Here is a 22791-nt window from a genome sequence, read left to right as displayed (position 1 = left end):
GAACTAAATGAAATTGTCCATCAAAATTAAGACATCAAAATTGCAGAATTGATTCTACCCAGAAATTCTGGAAAAATTATAATCCGGTCAGTTATGGTATTTAGGCCATAACTTGAGCTACAAAACTCCAAATGGAGTGATTTCAAAAGTGAAATGTAACTAGACACAATAAGGAACAACTTTGGTGAAGAACATTTGGCCAAATTCTCACTGTAGAATGGCTTAATAATATAGTGAACTCTAGCACCCAAAAATTGAAATTTCGATTTATTCTCCATTGGTTAGAAGTATGGATTGGCAACTAATGCCAACACTTTTGGGAACCAAAATGTGATAAATTTATATGATTAGGACTCATGTAACTATTATGCATTGAAAAGTCAATAATTTGACATAAATAGTAAAATAAATAGTAACCTTATATGTAAAACATGAAAATTCAATCAACAACTTTGTAATGTGCCCTAGTACACCTAGTAAGATTGGTTTGGATAGGTTGGCATGCCAATAGGGTTCAGTTAGCAGTACTGCATATTGCATTATGTCATTCTATGATTTTATGGCTTTTAGCCATTCTGATATCAGTGTGATACTTGGCCTTGTGCCCAATGTTTATTACAGCTTATTAGCTGTTCTGTTGCACACCGGGAGATACATACGTGACCGATGGTGTGACAACCCGAGGTACTTGGTACCTAGTGCCAGTTTACCCATTTATTCAGTTAGTGCCAATTTACTCGTTTATCCAGCCCAGTCATCCAGTATAGGTTATTTGGCAACCAAAAATGGAAGTTGATAAATTTAATGAAATAATTGATATAACAAGTGCCAAATAAATAGACTACAAATAATTATTAAAAATTTATCTGCATGAGACATTAATATATACACTGCATATTTAATTTATTTTAGTTCTTTTTATTTTATTATTGGCACCACTAAGCATTATTGATTAGCGCGTTGCTTTTTGCCATGTGTAGGTTCTGGAGAAACTGACAGAGAGCCCACTAGACCACAGACTGGGTGATGCCGTTTACAATTCTGCATAGTATCTGTGTCACCTCACAGACTTCAGTGCATTGGTAGAACACTAGGTTCCATTTTGGTATTTTGTAATTAAACTTTTATTTTCTCATGTATAGTTGAAACTCATGTAATATATTTTGGTATTAATGTAAATATTTGTAATTTGTGTTTACAAATAAAAATTGAGTATTTATTTATGATTTGTATATGATTATCATGTGAAATGCATGAATGACAAATAGAAAAATTTATGAGAAATGGTTGAGAAATATTAAGATTATGTTGATATAATGGAGTTGAGAATGATTGAAAATGTATTGGAAGTGTTTTCCACAAGTTTCGAAGAACTGTTTTCTCCATTTTTAGCCGGTACTTTGTTAGATTTTCTATAAAATTTTCGAAATTTCAAATGAATTTATAATTTTAATAAATAACTTAAATGAGTCAAATTTCACAAATTGCATTTCATCACCATAAAGAAATAAATTAAGGAAAGATAAAAAAAATTGAGATAAAATATGGTATTCCAGTACATTATGTGACATATCTTACTCGATTACATTGTAAACGGGTAAAGGGTGTCACACTTTATATATATATATATATATATATATATTATCAAATATCAAAAGTATTCTAACTTATCAAGGAAAATTTTACCTGATATCTCATTGTTTTCATAAGATACATCATATTTGAAATATGAGCGTAATACAAAAAGGCAATAAATAAGAGGGAGGCATAAAATACTATCGTTTTGAAGATAAGAAAGTACGTAATTCAATTTAGTTAAATTAATTTCGATTTCACTATTTATCTAGAACAGCCTCAATTATATAGTTAAGGTAATTTGTCAAAACTCAAAAAAAAAAAACAATATATATATATATATATATATATATATATATATATATATATATATATAATTTAAAAAAAAAAAACAATATTTGTCTGCCATTTGAGGCGTAAGTTTTCTCCTGTAAGAGGAGCGGTTTTTCTCTCAAGATTTGTCAGGGACAAGTTTTTCTTTTCCTATCAAGTTTCTTTTTCTCTGTCTATCCTTCTTCCCTTTAACTTCTTTCTCTGTCTAACCATGAGTCAAACTGATGACTCATTAATGGAGCTTATCAATAAAATAGAAACTCATAATTGTGAAGAGCCGATGCTGGAGTTGGTTGTATCCTCTGAGTCAGGACAACAGCTGATAGATAACAAGCTAGTAGCAAAGATCCTTGCAGCTAGGAAATACAATCCTTAGGTTATCAAAATAGTGATGGGCAAGATCTGGGCAATCAAAACTGAATTTCAGGTGAGAAGAGGGCCTGAAGGTGTTTTCATTCTTATGTTCGATGATCCAGAGGAGAAGGAAAGAATATATGAAGGGGGACCTTGGTTGATTGATAATAACCTAATGGTCCTAAAGAAATGGCCACCGGATAAGTCAATAACGGCGATTGATTTCTCTACAAATGCTTTCTGGATTCAAATAGTGGGACTTCCTCCTATCAACTGGAATGAGGAGAATGCAATCAGAATTGGCAATTTATTCAAGGGTTTTATTCAGATGGACAATGCAAACAATAGTATGGAGGAATGGCTATCTACTATGCATATCAAAGTCTGGGTTGAGGTAAGTAAAACCCTCCTTACTGGTTTTTTTCTTATCTAATTATGGCGATAAAAAAGAATGGGTGAAAGTTAGATATGAAAAGCTTCCAATCTTTTGCTTCCGATGTGGAATCATTGGCCATATAACGAGGAATTGTGATAAGTTCCTTGAAGGAGTTGATGCTGGGAGTTCCTCGCCTATGAAATTTGGCCTTTGGCTTCAGGCTAAATCCCCTCCAGCTTCAAAATGTCCTTCTGTTCAAGACAAAAGTCTCAAGTCTGTGTCTGCCTCTTTCCTCCCCTTACCTAACTCTTCATCTGTTCAACACCTTGCATAGGGAGCGTGTCCTCTTTACGCTCTGCCACAAAATCAATCTCCCATCTTGCTTGATGTCCCTATCAGCATTAAATGTAAAGAGGCCAATGAGCAACCCTCTGTTGCTTTAGCAGATGTCGCAGCAGATATTTCTGATTTAAGTGCTCTACCCAAAGATTTCCTTAACAAAGGCAAAAGTCCCATCTTAGAGACATAAGGGAGGACAGAAGATACTGACAAGGGTTCTCCTAGAAGTATTGTTAAGGATACCCTTGAGCCTCTGCAATTGCATATTAATAAAGAGCAGCAATTGGAGGCACATGCTATCTTGAGAACTGTTTCTACAAGCTCAAATGTTCGGATAAAATGCAACGTTGATGGAGAAAGTGATCAGATGAATATGGGCCTCAAAAGGACTTGGTATGCTTCAAATCCAGAGGTCCAGGTGTGCTCAGATAACTCAAATAAGTTAAACACTTGGCCCTAAGGAAACGATCCTTCCAAGCTGATTTGTGTAGTCTCAAAATTTTACAGCCCAACCCACTTGATCCTCAAATTTGTGAGCCTAGACCCTTTGACTTTCTAGTACATCTTGCTTGCAATCTCTTTAAACCTGATGTAATAGTGGCGGGCCCAAATCCAAAGGAGATTGTTGAGATATTAAATATTAAGGGCCCTAATTAGCTTTTGGATCAATGCGAGCATAGGGATAAAAAAAACTCAAACATGGATAAGCCCACAAGTAAATATAGGTCCAATGTCAACTAAAGGTGATATTGGAGAGAATTTGCCAGCCCCTATGTCTTCACAGAATGTAATGCCAGCAAGAAAATGGAAGCGAATGGCTAGAGATGGTTCTTTAGGTTCGCAAGATCGGGAGGGAATCTTGTTAGGTGTTGGTTTAAGGGGAGGTGTCGTATTTGATTCAGATAAGGAGTCACAGAAGAATGATGTTTTCTCTGAGGCCTTAGTGGCTGGCCTAAAGCCACCGGTGAAACCATGACAACCATTGCCTGAAACTGCCAGGGGATTGGGCAACCCTGGTCAGTTTGAGCTCTTAGAGAGCTTATAAAGAAATATCACCCCTCCATAATCTATCTCATGGAAACAAAGAATAAGGTAGGATTTATGGAGTTCTTGCGAAGGAGAATTGGAAGGGATTTTGGGAACAGCTACTATGTGGAGCCGAATGGTCTTTCAGGAGGACTAGCCCTTTGGTGGAATGATAACGTTCATATAAATATTTTGGCTTCTTCTAGCAATATTGTGGATGCCAATGTTTTTTTGCATGATCGCAATGTTTCTTGGCATATGTCCTTTGTGTATGGCAGTCCAGCTAGAGAAAACAAAGCTAAAATTTGGGAAGCTTTGGGCAACTTAAATTTTGCAACTTCAGAATTATGGGCTTGTATTGGGGATTTTAATTCCATTATCTCTCAAGATGAAAAATGGGGAGGAAATGACATGAGGAACTCTCAGGTTCAGGATATGATACAGTTTATTAATCAAGCTGCTCTTTTGGACTTAGAGTGCAAGGGACCTCCCTTTACTTGGTACAATAAGCAGTTTGGGGAGAATGCTATTCAAGAACGCCTTGACAGAGTCTTAGTCTCGATTTAGTGGAGAGAATCCTTTCCGAAGGCTTATGTTGTACATTAATCTTTGTTAGGCTCTGACCACAGGCCTATAGTTTTGCTCCTAGAATCTTCTATTACTCGAAAAATTTTTTTGTTTCAGTTTGAGGAAAAATGGCTTCAGCATCCAGATTGTAACTCTGTCATAGCAACAGCTTGGAAACAGCCAATTACAGGTTCCCCCATGTTCTCGGCAGTGCAGAAGCTAAAATCATGTCGAAAGTCTCTAGCCAGATGGAATACTGAAGTGTTTTGTGGTAATAAAGCTAAAATTAAGAACCTTCATCTTCAACTGGAGAACCTGTATAATCATCCTATGGAGGAGGGGAATAGAGAAGTTGAATATAAGATATTGTCTCGCCTCAATGAGTTATGTAAAAGAGACGAAGCTCACTGGAAACAGCATTCTCGTATATCATGGCTGATAGAGGGGGACAAGAATACTCGTTTCTTCCATTTATCTACCATCCAAAGGCGGCATCGCAATTCAATTGTTAGATTACAGCAAGCCAATGGTGAATGGATTGACGCTGAGCATCATATAAAGGAAGAAATAGTTTCTTACTTCCAGAATTTATATAGTAAGAGCCCCACTCAAGGCGAAGAAGATGTTATTAGTTTCCTTCCCAAATGTGTTACTCCAGAGATGAACAACTCCCTGCTAGCTCTGGTGATAAATGAGGAAATTAAAACTGTTGCTTTTGCTTTAGGAGGATCAAAGGCTCTTGGACCGGATGGTTTCTCAGGGCTATTTTATCAACAAAATTGGGATACAGTAGGGGAAGATGTCTGTTGTGCTATCAAAATTGTTTTGTATCTGGTTATATGCATAGGGAAATCAATAGAACTAATATTGTTCTGATTCCCAAATGTAAAAGTCCCTTTGCAATTAATCAATATAGACCTATAAGTCTATGCAATTTCCTCTACAAAGTTGTCTCCAAAATTATTGTTAATAGGCTTAAACCTTGGATGGATTATCTTATTTCTCAAGATCAAGCAGCTTTTATCCCTTCAAGGGCTATTCAAGATAATATTATAATAGTTCATGAAGCTTTCCACTTTTTAAGAACTTCTAATAGTAGAAGTCATTCCATGGCTATCAAACTTGACATGCATAAGGCCTATGACCAAGTTGATTGGGATTTTTTGGAGAAGGTTCTTACCCAACTCGGTTTTGACAGAAGATGGGTGAAGCTTGTGATGCAGCGTGTATCTACTGTTAGTTTTTCAATTCTTATCAATGGTGCTCCATCTGAGTCTTTCATACTTACTCGAGGTCTCAGGCAAGGAGATCCTCTATCACCATATTTGTTCCTATTTGTTTCTCAAGCTCTCTCTAGTCTTATTGCTCATGCAAAAGAATTAGGACAGATTAAAGGCCTAAAGATCAATAGAACCACTCCGGTCATTACAAATGTCCTTTTTGCCGATGATACTTTGCTTTTTGGGAAAGCTAATAAAGGTGAAGCTATGGCTATTATGAGTATTATTGACAGGTATTCAGCAGCATCAAGTCAGAAGGTCAATCTTCATAAGTATTAAGTTTAGTAGGAAAACTCCTACATCTCTTAAGCAAGAGATTTTGAATATGTTTTCTATGGGAGAGATGAAATCTGAAGAAAAGTATTTAGGCCTCCCGTCCCTATGGAGGAGGTCAAAAGCTCAGGCTCTGAACTTCGTTAAAGAGAGAATCATGGCAAAGACTCAATCTTGGAAGCAAACATTATTATCCAAGGCGGGCAGAGAAACTATTATCAAAGCAGTTCTTTGTGCTATCCCAACATATTCCATGGCACTGCTCAAATATCTGAAGAGTTTTTGCAACCAGCTAAATGGTTTGGTCTCAAATTTTTGGTGGGGAAGAAAAGAAGCAGAACGGAAGATTCATTGGGTCAGCTGGTATAATGCTTCCTACCCAAAGTATCGGGGAGGATTAGGGTTTAAGGATTTTAATATGTTTAATCTAGCTTGTCTTGCAAAACAATGTTGGAGACTTCTCTTGAATCCGAGGGCGTTGTGGGCAAGGATAGCTAAAGGAATTTATTTTTCCCACTCCTCTTTTTGGCAAGTTAACCCTCTGGGTAGGAATTCTTGGATTTGGCAAGGTTTATTAGCAGGTAGAGATGTCCTTAAAGATGGTTTTTGATTTAATGTAGCTGATGGTAGAAGTATTCTTCTATGGGATGATCCCTGGGTTCCTTATCTACAAGAGTTTAAAGTTGCTAGGCCTTTAAGCTGTCCTTAAATGTGAATTTGGTGGCTGATTTGATTGACCACAATAATCTCCAATGGAAAGCTGATCTTCTTCATAGTTTATTTCAGGCAAAAGAGGCAGCTGCTATCAAGTTAATACCAGTTGCACCAATGGGATGTCAGGACTCTATTGTTTGGTACTTTGATAGATCAGGAGTTTACTCTGTGAAATCAGGCTATAGATTTCTGGTGAATAAAGCTCGTAATGCTAATGCTCAGCATCCTCATCAGTCTTTTTCCATATCTAAGGATGTATGAAAGTCTATTTGGAGTCTTGATATTCAACCAAAAATTAAAGTGTTTATGTGGAAAGTGATGTTAAATGCTCTCCCTTCGAAAAAAAATCTTTATCGCAGAGGAATTGCTCTTGATTTTAACTATCCTATATGTCAAAGGGAGGTGGAATCTATAGAACACATCTTGTTTTGGTGTGATCACTCCAAAGTAGCTTGGTTTGCAGGGCCTTGCCCCTATAAGCCAAATCTAATGGGTTTCAGATATGTTGTTCAATGGTGGGAGTCTGTTGTACATCATTTTCAGTAATGATCAAAAGATGCTGGCTGCTATAGCTTTTTCATGCTGGGAGATTTGGAAGTCTAGGAACAAAGCTGTCTTTAATAATTGTGTTCCAAATCCAATGGCTTCTGTTAAGAATATTTTTAGGTGTGTTAACGAGTCAGATCAGATTACAAACTCAGCTAATGCGATCCTTTCTTCTTCTCGTAATGATCTGCAGATTCATAGATGGATTCCACCTCCACAAGGGTCTATCAAACTCAATTCTGATGTTGCGTGGAAAGGTGGGAATAAAACCGCAGCAATAGCAGAGATAGCTCATAATTCACAAGGGAGAATTGTTAATGGAAGAGTTAAACATGTTACATGTGCCTCACCTCTGATAGGTGAAGCTTTAGCTCTGTTAGAAGCCCAAAAGCTAGCAGATGCAATGAATTTAAGCTCTTTCATTTTGGAAGCGGACTCGGAGATTGCTATTACAGCCTTAAAGAGAAAAGTCACAAGCAGTTGGGAAATCCAAGCTACAACCTCAGCCATCAAGAGCATAACCTCATCACACCCTCCCATTTTGTTCTCAATGATTAAAAGATTAGCAAAACCGTACTGCTGATTGTATAGCTAAATTGTCTTTGAGTGGCTTACTCCCTTGTAATTGGATCAACAATCATCCCCCTCAACTTTCTATCATTCTGTATGATGGGCTTTTTTAATACAAGCTGCATGCATTTTCCAAAAAAAAAAAAAATATATATATATATATATATTTATTTATTTATTTATTTTTAAATACAACCTTTAGTTTCCTGATTTGGAAAGTGATGTATACTCGCGTATACAATTTTGCCACATAGCAAATGTGAAATGTCTGTGCTTGATTGGGTGAAAGGAAAACGTCACAAGTACGCTCCGTATAGTATAGAAAACGCTGATGAAGGTATGACGTGTGCATGCTTGATTTGCTGTAAGAAAAACGCTAACAAGAACGGCCCGCGGCCTATAAGAACCAACGAACGCAGATCACGACTATCACCGTTAGTCGCAGAAACTGTACCGGTAGCTGAGGAAGCCGAGAATTCTCCAATAAGAAAATTGAAAGGGTTTAGGGTTTCGTAGAAATTGGGGGAGGAAAAAAAAACCCTAATAGCCATGGAGAGTGCCTTTGCGAGCGCCTCTGCAATCGCGGACCAGAGGCAAAAGATCGAACAGTACAAGCACATTCTCGCTTCCGTCCTCTCATCAAACGACGTCATTCAGGCCAAGAAGTTTATCGATCACAGTATCTTTCACTCTCAGTCTTGTTTTGTTATTCACCTAATTTTTTTTTAATTACGCTTTTGTTTTTAGAGCTAATAGTTCGAAAGCGTCAAAACGACTTGCAGTGTTGTCGGACGATGTGCCATTGGTGGTTTCGAGGCAGCTATTACAGACTTTTGCGCAGGAACTGGGGAGATTGGAGCCAGAGACGCAAAAGGAGATTGCCCATTATACTCTTGCTCAGATTCAGCCTCGGGTTGTTTCTTTTGAAGAACAGGTTAGTTTTAGATCATTTATTGGTTTATAGGCTTTATAAAAATATGAGCTGCTTTCTCTATGGAATGGATCTCCACATGAGACATTTTTATGCTCAAGTGATTTTCCCCAAGTTAGATTGATTTAATGTTATTGTCAATACATGTTGAACTTTTTATTGGTTTCCTTTTTATGTGATCGGTTATATGATTTTTGTAGTTGACAAAAAACTATTCTATTACGCTTTGTTTGGGGAGTAGAGGAGAAAAGAAATTTGATTTCTCCAATTTCTTTTGTTTGGACATGGGAGTAAGGAAGATAAATTACATTTCTCAAATCCTCTTAATTGAGACAAAATATTTCTCTTCAATTAAATTGGAGTGAAATGGAAGGAAATGTGGGACTTAGATGCCCTTGGTCAGAAGAAAAGAAAAGGGTATAATAGTTATTTTCTAAGGGAGAAATTTTTCTATTCTAATAATCTATTGGAACAATGTGAAGGAAATTAAATTTCCTTTTTTTTTCTTTTCGCTTCATTTCCCGTATTAAATTTCTCGTCATTTCCTCTGCTTAATTAAGGATCCAAAAAAATGTTTCATGTTTTCTGGGTAAGATTTGTAATTTAAGTCTTTTTATTGATAAGGAATTGTTTTATTATGTGAATTGCAGGTTTTAATAATTAGAGAGAAACTCGCTGAGCTATATGAGTCTGAACAACAGTGGTCAAAAGCAGCTCAGATGCTCAGTGGCATTGATCTAGACTCTGGAATGAGGTCTGAGAGTAAGATTCTTTTATATTTTGTCATGGAAGTGGTAGATTTCTGCTTCTTTCTACTCCTTTTTTTTTTTTGTTTAATGATGCATATTTGACAAAACATTTATTCCTATTATCCTCATCAGGGTCATTGATGATACATTTAGGTTGTCAAAGTGTGTCCAAATTGCTCGCTTATATCTTGAGGTATTGACTCTTTCATCCAAGATTGACTTATATGGTGAATGGATTCATTTGAAGTCCTTTTGCCCTTGTTGCCTGATTTTTTATATTATTTTGGTATATAATTTAATTTAGTAGAGCATATTATTGAAGCACTATAATAATATCTTAAGCATCAACAATTGTAATAACATGCTTGTTTTAACATACCCTTTGAAAGCAAGTGATGCTGTATTTCAAACCAAAATGTAGAAATTTAGGTGGAATATAACAAACTTCATCAATATTGCCTTTTATTGGCTGTGTAGTAGAGTTATCAGCCACCAGATGGATTATTTTGCCTAGACCTAGGCATTATTCTGGGTTGAGATGTTCTATGCCTGTACTCATCAGCTTGTGCTATCCTAGCTGCTGTGAATACGTCGCCACTTACTGCATAACTAATCTAGCTTTTAATACAGAAGATATTATTGATTGTTGTAGATTGATAACCTTGTAATCAAGATCTTTTCTTTGTAATTTAGGATTTGTTTAGGGCTGGAAGTGGTTCATTTGGTTCCAATTCACCCCCTAGTTTTCTTTCTCGTATGTCTTAAAAACTTTTACTGTATCGACTGTTTTCTTTGCTTGTTTATTTTTACAGGATGACGATGCAATTAATGCAGAGGCTTTCATCAATAAAGCGTCATTTCTGGTTAGCAACAGCCAGCATGAAGTATTGAACTTACAATACAAGGTTCAGCATCATTCTGTATTCTCTGAAGGTAATTTAGTATGTCGACCGAAGCTTTATTGTTTTGTTAAGGTTGCTTTCTTCTATTTTGTCGTCAGGTTTGTTATGCCAGGATTTTGGACTTGAAGAGGAAGTTTTTGGAAGCTGCACTGCGTTATTATGATATATCTCAAATTGAGAAGAGGCAGATAGGAGATGAGTATGTCAAACTGAATTTTATTTACCAACTTCTTTTTTATTTTATTGTTCTGAAAATGATAGCACTTAGAATGAAGTTTTTCTTATTTTTCTGTTGTGTTCATTGAAGAACCATTGATGAAGAAGCTTTGGAGCAGGCTCTCTCTGCTGCTGTGACATGTACAATCTTGGCTGCTGCAGGTCCTCAACGTTCTCGTGTTCTTGCCACTTTGTACAAGGTAAAAACAATTTCTTGATAAAAGTTCATATGTAAATGTAATTGGTCTAATTACAAAAAAATCCAAACCTTTTCACACTTTGGCAATCTAATCCAAACATTTAAATCTTGGCAAAATCAACCAAATTTTTAAAAATTTTTAAAATTTTATCCAATTTTTGTCAATCAAATTTTGAAATCCATTTTTCGACTTGTTTATAGCTACCATTGAACAGCCAACTTTACTACATTCACCTACTCTTCCATAATTTTATTTTGATAATCATTGAGCATCAAATAGTGATGAGATTTGGTGATAGTGTGGAGAATGTATGTGACTAAAACCATCCAATTTGACCAAATGGCTAAGAATTTTGATGCACCATAGATATCAAAATCAAGTTTAGAAGTAGTTTATGGTAGTGATAAGGTTGGATCAGTGAGAAAATAGAGTGAAAGAATATGTTGAAAAAAATACAATAAAATTACAACAGTTTTTCAAAATTTCTAAAATTTTGGATAAAATTTTTATAAAGTTTGAAAATCTGACCAATTATGCCAAGATTTAAATGCTTGAATTAGATTGCCAAAACACGAAAAGATTTGGGTTATTTCTCTGATTAGGCCAATGTAATTTGCATTATACTGTTACAAGATACTGATGCATTGAGATATGGTGCAGGATGAACGATGCTCGAAGCTAAAAATTTATCCTATATTGCAAAAGGTTCTCTCTCTCTCTCTCTCTCTCTCTCTCTCTCTCTCTCTCTCTCTCTCTCATGTGCATGCATGCTTACTCACACTTCCATGTATGCAGCACATCTGCTTGTATTGCAGTTTTCATTTTTGCTTTTTTCCCAGTACCTTACAGTTTCTGCTAATGGAAATTTCATTCAAAATTTAAAAGGTCTATTTAGAGAGAATTTTGAGAAAACCGGAAATTGATGCATTTGCTGAAGAACTAAAAGCACATCAGGTTTTAAACATCCTTTCTACTGTATTTAGGGATTTAGGTTCATTTAACAATATAAGCATAATGAATGTCTCTTTTTTGGTGGCTCAACAGAAAGCTCTCCTGCCAGACAATTTTACTGTTCTGGATCGTGCTATGATTGAGCACAATCTTCTTAGTGCTAGTAAACTCTACTCAAATATAAGGTTTGAGATATGATGCTTTTATATTTCATTTTAATTTTACCTGGATGTGATCTTGTAATAAGCTAAATAATTTGCTTTGGTTTTCCACTTCTTCTTTGTCATAGTTTTGATGAGTTGGGCACTTTGCTGGGAATTCCTCCAAACAAGGTACAGTTCTATCCTAATTTCCATAGTTGTGAAAATTAATAATATTGTTCATCGCTTTCTTGTTAGTTTTATCATTGATTTAGCATATTGCATTAGCTTACAAAGAACTGAAAGCTTATCATGTGTTCAAGTCGATATTTCTTCCTACTTCGATATTTTATTTTACAATCTGATTAGAATTTGATTTTCTTGTGTACACTTTGCTGTTGCTTATTTTTGTTTCCCCAACCTTCTTCACTAGTGTATCTCAGGATGTAAAATATTGGCTTTACCTTCACTAGTGTCTCTCAGGCTATAAGTAAGCTTTACCAATTTTTGTGCCTGTTTAAGACTTTAAATTCTATGATCTATATTTGCTATATTTGCATTGCTTTTGTAAATGCTCTGCCAGTAGAGGTGGAACTAGAAATTCACCATTGGGGTTTTGGGTTTTTTTTGGGGGGGGGGGGGGGGGGGTAGGAGGTGGAGAGGGGAGGAGAAGTAAATATTAAAAAGAATTAAATGAAATTTTTGTTAAAAATATAGAGACGAAAATAAAAATATAAAACATTAAGAGATTAAAATAAAATAATATAAAAACTATGATTAAGGTTTAGGGGCTCCTGGCCAGTGATGGTATCAGAGTCTAGATTTTTGTCCAAGAGAGGGATATGAATAAGGTTTAATTTGAGATAAGTAAGGAGAATCAATTAACCATGAGTTGCACAATACCAATACCATCTTTAAACATCATTATTGAGCCAGCTTCATCTTCTTTATCCTCTTCCTTTGATTCAGTTAACCTCACATCTTCTCTATCCCTATCACTTTTCTGTAGACGAACTTTAGCCTCTAAAATAGACAATTTGGTTGAAATTTCACACATCTCTGATGGCGCACAGGTTGAAGAATCTCTTCTTCCTCTGATAAGTCCATATAATATTTATAGGCGCTCTGGATCTTTTACTAGAAGCATTAGAACTCTCATTCCCTTTCAGAAGAACGGCTATCAAGGAGTATGTTCAGACTTCACGTCTGGATCAGTGTGCTCTTAAATCCACAACTACAGAAAAATATGTGACTCTTGAAATCTCTTCAGCTCTTATCTCTTCATGGAGAAGACAGGGATATTCTCATCTCCATCCCTCTTCACCTTGTGGTCACCCTCCATGGCAGACGAGGTCTCCTAGTGACAGCCAGATTGTCCTTATTGGATATCAGGTTCCTCAATTATGAACATGCTGTGATTGGTACCTGTATAACCACTCTCAACACTGAAAGTGTGGTTCTTACTTTCTTCCCCAACTACAACATGTCTCTTCAAGACCCTAATCTTCCCACGACACTGAAAGTTCAAGTCCAGCTTATTGGGGCAGAACAAACTGTCTTCTCTGTAGCAGCTACCTTACACCACCATATAACTTGTAGGCTTCAAGATCATGTCATAGATTTATCTCAGTCAAGAGTGTCCTCTGATGCTCTATTCATCCTTGCAGACACAAAAACCACACCCACTATTGTTCAGATTCCTCGACAACTGTCTAAAGAAGATTTGGTAAAGATCATTCCACGGGAATGGTTTACCAACTATGAAAAGTTGCATGATAATTCCCGACCTATCCAAGTGACAGAGCCTACATTTCATAGGTAAGCAAATGGTACTGTTAAGACAGTTTTCAAGGAACTAGGAAGCAATTCATAAACTCTTGCAATCTTCCAAACCATGATGATCTCTTCAGTGTAAGGAAAAAGAGAAAAGATTCCTGTTCACTCCTTTCGGGCAGATGGATGGCCAGTCTATACAGATAAAATTCATGGACATTTCATTTAGGATGCTCTAGGTTCAGGAATGTGTGATGAAGGATGTGACTGTCACCTAGAACAATGGGATGATGATGATGACAGTTATCGCAGTCGCAAGAAAGGGAAAAAGAAGCAAGACTCTCTCTGCAAAACCCTGAAACCTAGAAGGGACTCCTTTCCAGATTCAGGACCCTGGATTGGTATTCATAAAGATGCTCAAAGGAAAAATCCCTTACCAATCTATGAACTTGCCTTAGAAATCTTGTGAAAAGAAAGGGAGAAAGAGAAAATGGTTCTTGCTCCACCACCTTCGTTACTTCCTCTTATACAGTCCTTTATGATGTTCTCACAAAAAGACGTATATGAATCCGATTTTCCACCCCTCAGGCATCAGATTGATCTAGCACAATAGCTTACATCTAGGCCATTTATTCAAACATTTGCTGTTAGCTCAGACGGACAACCTAGCCATTAACTCATATTGAAGAGGTCCTCAACTGGCAGACTTTAAATGCCAAGGCTCAAAATGCTTTCCTGAAAAAAATTGACTCAAAAATGGACCTGACAATTGAAAAAGCCCAATTGACTGAAAAAAAGGTTGATAATTTATTAGCCCAAGTCAATAAACTTTATGTTGATCTTTAGTCTAGGGTCAATCAACTTGATAAAGACCTCAGAGCCTTACTTTAGTAGAAAATGTTTGGCTATGAATTTGAGCAAAAGGAGTCAGAAATCAAAAAGTTAAAAGCTCAAATTGCTCAGATAGAAGCTGATTTGGCCAAAAGGAAACCATCACCATTTGACTATGACCATCATAATCCGTTTCTTTCCCCTTGTGATTATAATTCTTTTTCTTCATTTTATCCACCCTCTACTTATAAGCCATTCTATCAGTCAAACCCTTATCCACAATCACCATTTCATAATCCTTTTCAAGAAAAACTTAAAACAAAAGATCGGTCTTCCTTATCTACTGCTCAACCCTCTAAAAATATTTCATCTTCAGAATCTATGGAGGAAGATAAAGTGGCTGGTGATCCTCCTTTCCAACAAATGGCAATTTCAGCTGGGCCTCTAACGAATGAGACAGACTCCTCATTAGCAACTGATTTTGAAGAAGAATTGGCGGATATCACAAACTTGCTGATGGCAACTTCAACAGGCTCTAATGATGAGATCACAGAACCTCATGTAGAGCAACCAATTGATACTCTTGATGGAGAAAATCCAGATAAAGCTCTTCCCAGTCCAACTTCTGGTCCTTGGTTCACTCTTGATGATATTCCTCCAGCCAAATAGAGAGATAGAATGACGGAATTCCATGCTTGGCTTGATCTCCAAATGTCTAAACCAGATGCAGTATTATCGAGTATTTTGAAAGAATTGTCCTGTAGATTCATTGGATCATTAAGAGAATGGTTCTACAGTCTTGGACATTACAAGCGGCTCTTGTTTTACTAAGCATTGATCATAGGAGTTATGAATGCTCTCTATGAGGAATTCATTGGCGACTACACACTCTACAATAGACAGGTGCAACATGAATACTTTGAGATGATATGCAGCTCTTTAAAAAAGAAAGATATTGAGGAGGATTGCGGTAGGTGACAATCAGTGTAAAAATTTAGTCACACCTCATGATATGGATTCAAATTATATAATCGTTGGGGCGTCCTCTACTTATGACGCGCTGCATCGGAGCCTGGGTGTTATGAAAATATGCAAGGGTGTTGGGCGTTCATTGAAAGCAACGCGTCATGACGGCGCCTGAGTGTGATGTTAAATGAGCAAGGGTTTCCACATCATGGACGGGTGTGGATAAAGAAGTTAGTTCATAGGACAGATAGTGGAACAAAACATAAAATAGACATAGAGAACACTAGAAGATATCATAGAAGGAGATCAATTAAGAAGGAACAGAATAGGAGGAGAATCAGGGTTGGTACTTGGAATGTTGGATCACTTACAGGAAAATTAATGAAGCTTGTGGATACCTTGGAAAGGAGAAGGGTGAATATTGCTTGCATTCAGGAGACTAAATGGGTAGGAGAGAAAGCAAGAAAATGGGTAATTCATAGTACAAACTGTGATTTACCAGAAAGGAGAGAAACAAGAACGGAGTGAGTATAATCATGGACAGGACATTGAAAGATGCTGTAATAGTTGTGAAAAAAGTAGGAGATAGAATTATACTAGTAAAGTTAGTACTAGAAAGAGAAACAATAAATGTAGTTGGTGCTTATGCCCCAAAATAATTACTTTAAATATCTCGGCTCAATCCTTCAAGTAGATGGAGGATGTGAAGAGGATGTTAGTCATAGGATTAAAGCCGGATGGTTGAAGTGGAGATGTGCCACGGGAGTTTTATGTGATCGCAAGATTCCAAGTTTAAAGGAAAATTTTATCGTACAGCCATATGACCGGCCATATTATATAGTAGTGAGTGTTAGGCACTAAAGGAGTTATATGTGTCTAAGATAAGAGCTGCAGAGTTGAGAATGTTAAGGTGGATGAGTGATCATACTAGACTAGATAAAGTCTGTAATGAGAGTATTAGAAAAAATATAGGAGTGGTGCCAATTGAGGATGAGTTGAGAGAATGAAAATTGAGGTGGTTTGGTCATGTGAAGCGTAAATATACAGAGGCTCCAGTTAGACAAGTAGAACACATTAGGTTAGAGGATAGAAAGAAAAAAAGAGGTAAACCTAAACTGACTTGGAAGAGATTAGTACAACATGACCTAGAAGCATTACATATTTCCAAAGATTTAACCCAAAATTTTTTAGAGTGGAGAAAGAGAATCTATATAGCCGATCCCAAATTTTTGGGATAAAGGCTTAGTTGAGTTGAGTTGAGTTGAGTTTCGTTATTAAATGGTGTCTCAGAGATACTATCTGTTGAACGGATACAATGATGTTAACCTGAGACACACTTATATTGTTTCTTTGTCAGAACAATTACAGCCTGAATTACAGCGAACAATTTTGGCAACCCACAAAGACATGACCTAGATAACCCTGGGAGAAATTCATCAAATGATGCTAACCACTCTTGAAAAAATGTGTGATCAGCAGCGCTTTCTGAGTGACATGCTAGATAATAACAAGTCTCTGTGGAAAATGTGCAAAAAATCTTATCTCACAATTAAATGCAAAGAAAAGAATTGCACCTGCAAATCTAAGAAGAAGAAGCATCTAAAACGTTACAGAATCAATAATGGCAAGAACAGGAAGAAAGGAAGATCTATTCGATTTTTAAGAAAAAATCAGTTAGGGGGAAAAGGTTCAAAACAGACAGATGCTTTTGCTGTGGGAAAAAGAGACACTTCTCTAAAGAATGCCCTCAAAAGCCCAAATAAGCAGCAAAATTGATCCAACAAATTCAAAGTACACATTTTGACCTGGATAATGCTGACATTAAGTCCCTATTTTCAAAACAAGAAGAAGCCGATGAAGAAACTGTCTTCGCCTTGTAAGAGATCTTTTCAGACGAAGAAAAATCTTCATCAGAAGATGATTTCGGATACCTCTGTATCAATACTCTTCAGTCATGCCATCCAGTACAGTCATGATCTCCTTTCCATTGGTTCACATTCATGTCCTACCCTCCAAATATGAAAAAACAATTCCTATCATTGGTTTTCTTGATACTGGTGCCCATAAAAGTATGATGAATCCTGCAGTGTTGCTTGATGAAGCCTAGATGTCTCATTCAGAATATTTCAAAGCCGCAGATGGGAAAGTATTTTGTTCCAATCTCATTACCAAAAAGCTCATTGGAATACAGTTCTTTTTAGACTGTACCATATGGACAAAAGTCATTGGATCAACTTTGCTTGATAAAGATTTGTTTATAGGATTTGATGTGTATCAGCAAGCTCAATATTTTCAAATCCTTCCTATCGGACACAAAAGGTCTTTTAAAACATTAACCGCTGTTCCAAAATTGTTTTCCTTGTCTAAAGTTCCAAGATAATTTATCAAATACAAGGAGCTGCTCTTGCTATCCTGTGCAGAATCCCATGCTGACTTCTCTCATGTAGTACCTCTGTGGAAAAACAAAGACTTCTTTATGAAGCTCTCTTTTAAGCTTAATGAAGATGTTAACCCCACAAAGGCAACTTATTTAGGAATGACTCCAACAGACCTCCTACTAGCTTAATAGGAATGCCAACAGCTACTTCAACGAGGTCTTATTGAGCCCACCAGTTCAGGATTGGTCTGTCAAGCCTTTTATGTTGAAAAAAGATCGGAAAGAATTCGAGAGAAAAAAAGGCTGGTCATTGACTATAAGCTCTTAAATCATTTCTTAATGGATGACAAATTTCCACTTCTCAAGATCAATTCTCTGTTCACTCATTTACAAGAAGCACATATCTTCTTAAAGTTTGATCTTAGAGCAAGATTTTAGCAGCTATGAATTGATTCAGCAAAAAGATACAAGACAAAATTTTGTATTCCTAATGCTCAATATTAGTGGATCGTAATGCCTTTTGGGCTTAAAGTTGCTCCCTCACTATTCCAAAAGGCCATGGTTCAAATCTTCGAGCCTATTCTTCATAGTGCCCTAATCTACATTGATGATATTCTGCTATTTTCAAAAAATAGTTTAGCCCATAAACAACTCTTGGCCCAATTTCACTCTTTGGTTCAACAATATGGGATTATGCTATTTGAAAAGAAGAGCTACTTGGCCCAAACTGATATTGAATTCCTTAGAATGAAATTTGAAAATGGGATGTACCAGACTGGACCACACATTGCTCAAGAATTGCTCAAATTCCCGGATACAGATCTCACTGTCAAGCAAATTCAGCAATTTCTTGGAATTATCAACTATCTTAAAGAATTTATCCCTCATGTGTTCAAATATATTAGCCATTTTTCCAAGATGCTAAAAAATATATTAGCCATTATCCCCCACTTGGGATAATGAACATACCATAGCTGCAAAAGTTTTGAAGAAAATAGCTCAAAAACCCCTCCTCTAAAAATTCCAAGCGCAAGGAAAAGAATTCTTCAGACTAACGCCAGTGACGAATATTGAAGTGCTATTTTATTGAACTCGACGAAAAGCGACAAATTTGTGGTCATGCAAGTGGATAATTCAAAAAGTTTGAAAAATACTATCACGCGATCTACAAGGAGATCTTGACCATTAAAAATGGAATTAAGAAATTTGAGTTTCATTTTATCAACCATCATTTTTTGATAGTGATGGACAATTCATTTTTTCCAAAGGTCTTTCATTTCAAAAATAAGGCTCTTCCAAAACCACAATTATTGAGACTCAAAAGTTGGTTTGATAAATATGACTACACTGTCCAACATATAAAAGGGCATCTCAACCTCATCCCAGATCTCCTTACCAGACCACCGAATATTTCTTTACTCACTTCTCTTCAAACAATTTCTCTCATCTTTATGGCAGACTCCACCTCGTGTAAAGCTTCAATACCACAATTTCTCACTCCAGCAACAGAAACATTTTCATACGGATGCACACCAACAATGACCCTGTTTCAAATTGTTGAATTTGCAAAAAACCATCTGTTCCATTTTCAAAACCTATCCAATGTCCCGAGACAACATAAAGACAACCAGACTCAGTTCCATCCAGATGCTCTATTTCTCATAGTTTTCTGTTTTAGTCCCTCAAATGACCTGGTTCTTGAAGAAAATGGTTCTTATGGTGCATGATCACTCTCTGTACCGTTGGTTTTGAAGTTTCTATCATACCCATGTACTATTTCCTAAATGACGAGAGCAATCAGAAAAAAAAATCTTATGGAACTTTCTTGAATGGTTCAAGCCAATTTCTCAATGGTGCAATGATCTAAAAAAAATCATCAATCACAATGGTCTATGGCATAGGTCATCAGACGATGGTAAGGAATTCTGCTCACTGTTCATCGTGCATCGACCTTTCTTTAGAAATCTTGAAGGGATACTCTGGACTCAAAATTCAGTCTATGAATATCTGACTTATTTCAAGTCTATCACCACAAGAGACACCTCCACTGTCCTCAGAAAGAAAATTACGGCCTATCTTTATGAACTCAACCACTTTAGGCCAAAAGCTCAAATTTTGGAATCAATCTCTATAGGTCCAAAAGCAAAACCTGAAGCAGTTCCGAACTACAGTTCAGAGATTTGGCAAAATTCATAGGATCCAACAGATATGGACACTGACACCAAGCTCTTTGATGAACCTGGAAGCTCATGAAAAAGAGATTTTTATTACAAGGGCATCAATTTTGATGACTCATACTATTACAATAATAATTTGAGTCCCAGTCAGAACTTCTTCTGGATAAGAACTCTTCCAGACAAAATTAAAAAACACCCAGAAAATCCAAAATGGAGCCTGTAGACTATTTTGACACAAGTTTCACAGTATGTAACCCGTGACAGATGCCATCAGGACTCCATACGGACTGATAGCAGATTGTCTCTCTGAAGTTGAAAAAATATATATTTGTATAATTAATTTTAGTCAGATAAGTCCTCTGTATAATTAATCTTAGTCAAATGAGTCATTTGTCTTTATGTATGGCCTAGTTAGGTATGAATCATGTGCCTATCTAACTAGTTCTTATCTTGCTAGATGTCTCAATCTAACTATTAGGTAGACATGTGTTTATATAAAAAGTAGTTGCAATAGTTCCAGCTCCCCTCCTATAAAAAGGGAGCTTTGGTTTCATTTAGAACAAGAGTTACCAAGCAATAACATTTCAGCTTCCTTATCTTATCTTATGGCTTTCTAAATTTCTCTCCATTTCCTCAAAGTCAAGAATTCTATCTTATTCATATCATCCTCTACTCAGGCATGATTATGCTCTACAATTGTCACTCTTAGTGGATCCTGTGTATCAGAAAATGCTAGTTCATTGATCCTTTGCTACGGTCCTCTAAATCTAGTTCTGTATAATAATACAAAAGGGTGAAGTTTTGAAATTTGTTTAGCCATAGTGGCTTATTGTATCTCAGCACCGCATGAGTATTATTATGCTTAACTCAGGTTTAGGGGCTTCCGGCCAGCAATGGTATGAAAGCTTAGATTTCTGTCCAAGAGAGGGATATGAATAAGGTTTAATTTGAGAGGCAAATGGTATCTTTTTTTAAATACGCTAAACTTTAATACATCAAAACTAGGGGTAAAATTTTAATTTTCAAAACTTTTGGCCCCTTCAAACCTCTATTTAGTCCACCAGTCTGCCAGTGTGGGCTGTGTTTTATTTTGATCTTGAGGTTTTTCTGTCCCATTGTCTCAGTTTCTATATCACATGTGCATGTTCACACATGGAGAATACACATGTTCTAGTTCATTCGTGTCAAAAACTTTGAAACATTGCTTCTTTTGGTTGCAGGCAGAAAAGATAGCATCAAGAATGATTTATGAGGATAGAATGAGGGGATCAATTGATCAGGTATGAAATTGTAAAGTTTCTAAAATTCAGCTTGCTAAATTTCGTTAGTTTCTTCAAACTAGCAAGTATTTTTGTTGGCCAGATTATAATTAGTTTTGCTACTTGGACCACAAACTAATATTTGCAAAATTTGAATGTCCTCATCCATTTCAGGCTTTGCTTGCATGTACTGTAGCAATTTTGTAATATTTAACTGATAATTTGGACAATTGGTTTCTGCTTTGCTTGCTTGGTTTTCTTGCGATTTGTTTGCTTGCTTGCAGTAAAGTTTATTTGGCCTTGGCTCTCCTTTTTTTCTGGCTGTGCTGGTCATTTTCTTTTGACCGATGGTCTATCCGTCATTACTGTTAAAGCTTTTGCTGAAAAAATCACTTTTTTTTTGAAATATATAAGTTAAAGGGTATCAAAAATTAATTTACAATTAAATTTGACGTGCTTTAATTATAAAGTAATAAAACAGTTTTTGGCAAACGACTTTTTCCAATAACATTTTTTTTTTAACTGAAAAGTGTTGTTTTTGGTTCATAACCTTAATGCCAGACAAGACCTGACGAGTTAGGAAAACGTTGCATTTTTCTAATCTCTAAAATAGATTGCATCTGTCTGAACTTCTTAATACGTTAGGTTGAAGCTGTCATTCACTTTGAGGATGATACTGAAGAGCTGCAGCAATGGGATCAACAGGTCATTATCAACCCTGCTTTAATCAAGGAATATTTCAGCGAGTAACAAATTTTGGTCTAAGCCAATGGCATAGTGAATTTTGATTTGTTTGATGGAGCCTATTGTTGATATTAATTAATTTTCATCATTTCTCATGATTGTTGTTATGCAGATTGTTGGCTTGTGTCAGGCCTTGAATGATATCCTGGATAGCATGGCGAAAAAGGGCTTATCGATCCCCGTCTGATCCTTTTTTTTTTTTTTTTCGGTTTTTGATAGCTGGTCAGCAGATGCAAATGAATTTCTTGCATAAAAGCTTACGAGATAACTAGTCAGTGGTTCCGCAATTATTTTTTGAGATTGTAATTTTTTGTTACTTGTTTTTTTGGTAGTTGAGGATATTCAGTAATTACTTTTGGTAAGGTAAACACATGCGTGCTTTCTGTGGGAGCGAAAAATTCGTTATGTTTTGGCTCATTGGCACCATTTCACCATATATCATTTCTATTTGAACGACTAGTTGCTATTTGAACACACAGTTCAATGGTGAAAATGATCATTATTTTAGAATTAAGGCTTAATTGTTATATCGTTTTATTTATGGGCTATGCAATGAGTCCAATATTGATGAAAATCCCATGGATGGATGCTAGGTTTCAGTCTTCTCACCCTCAAGGGAGAA

At 36.3% G+C, this 22791-nt stretch overlaps 2 protein-coding genes across 4 annotated transcripts; both read left to right on the top strand.

Moving 5' to 3' along the window:
* The first annotated feature begins 4051 nt into the window (after window positions 1-4051).
* LOC131171150 (uncharacterized) lies at window positions 4052-7098 on the top strand. The gene is made up of 4 exons (XM_058130618.1): window positions 4052-4552; window positions 4688-5397; window positions 5544-6108; window positions 6910-7098. Exons 1-4 carry the CDS (start codon window positions 4052-4054, stop codon window positions 7096-7098), a joined length of 1965 nt encoding a protein of 654 aa, XP_057986601.1.
* Window positions 7099-8259: 1161 nt separating this feature from the next.
* Window positions 8260-22679, top strand: LOC110652475 (COP9 signalosome complex subunit 4). Of its 3 annotated transcripts, none has more exons than XM_058132809.1 (14): window positions 8260-8632; window positions 8736-8887; window positions 9535-9638; window positions 9766-9826; window positions 10446-10538; window positions 10634-10734; window positions 10843-10951; window positions 11612-11656; window positions 11837-11905; window positions 11996-12087; window positions 12192-12234; window positions 21387-21446; window positions 22071-22171; window positions 22282-22679. In XM_058132809.1, the coding sequence occupies exons 1-14, from the start codon at window positions 8503-8505 to the stop codon at window positions 22304-22306; spliced, it is 1185 nt and encodes a 394-aa protein (XP_057988792.1). In that variant the 5' UTR covers window positions 8260-8502; the 3' UTR covers window positions 22307-22679. The 3 variants fall into 3 exon arrangements, with proteins under 3 accessions (XP_057988792.1, XP_057988794.1, XP_057988790.1); XM_058132807.1 differs by having other exon boundaries at window positions 8276-8632; window positions 22071-22130; XM_058132811.1 differs by lacking the exon at window positions 11837-11905 and having other exon boundaries at window positions 8272-8632; window positions 22071-22130.
* The last annotated feature ends 112 nt before the right edge of the window (window positions 22680-22791 follow it).

The sequence above is a fragment of the Hevea brasiliensis genome, chromosome 2 (genome assembly GCF_030052815.1).
Source record: "Hevea brasiliensis isolate MT/VB/25A 57/8 chromosome 2, ASM3005281v1, whole genome shotgun sequence".
NCBI lineage: Eukaryota > Viridiplantae > Streptophyta > Magnoliopsida > Malpighiales > Euphorbiaceae > Hevea > Hevea brasiliensis.
This window is presented reverse-complemented; position numbering and strand designations above follow the sequence as displayed.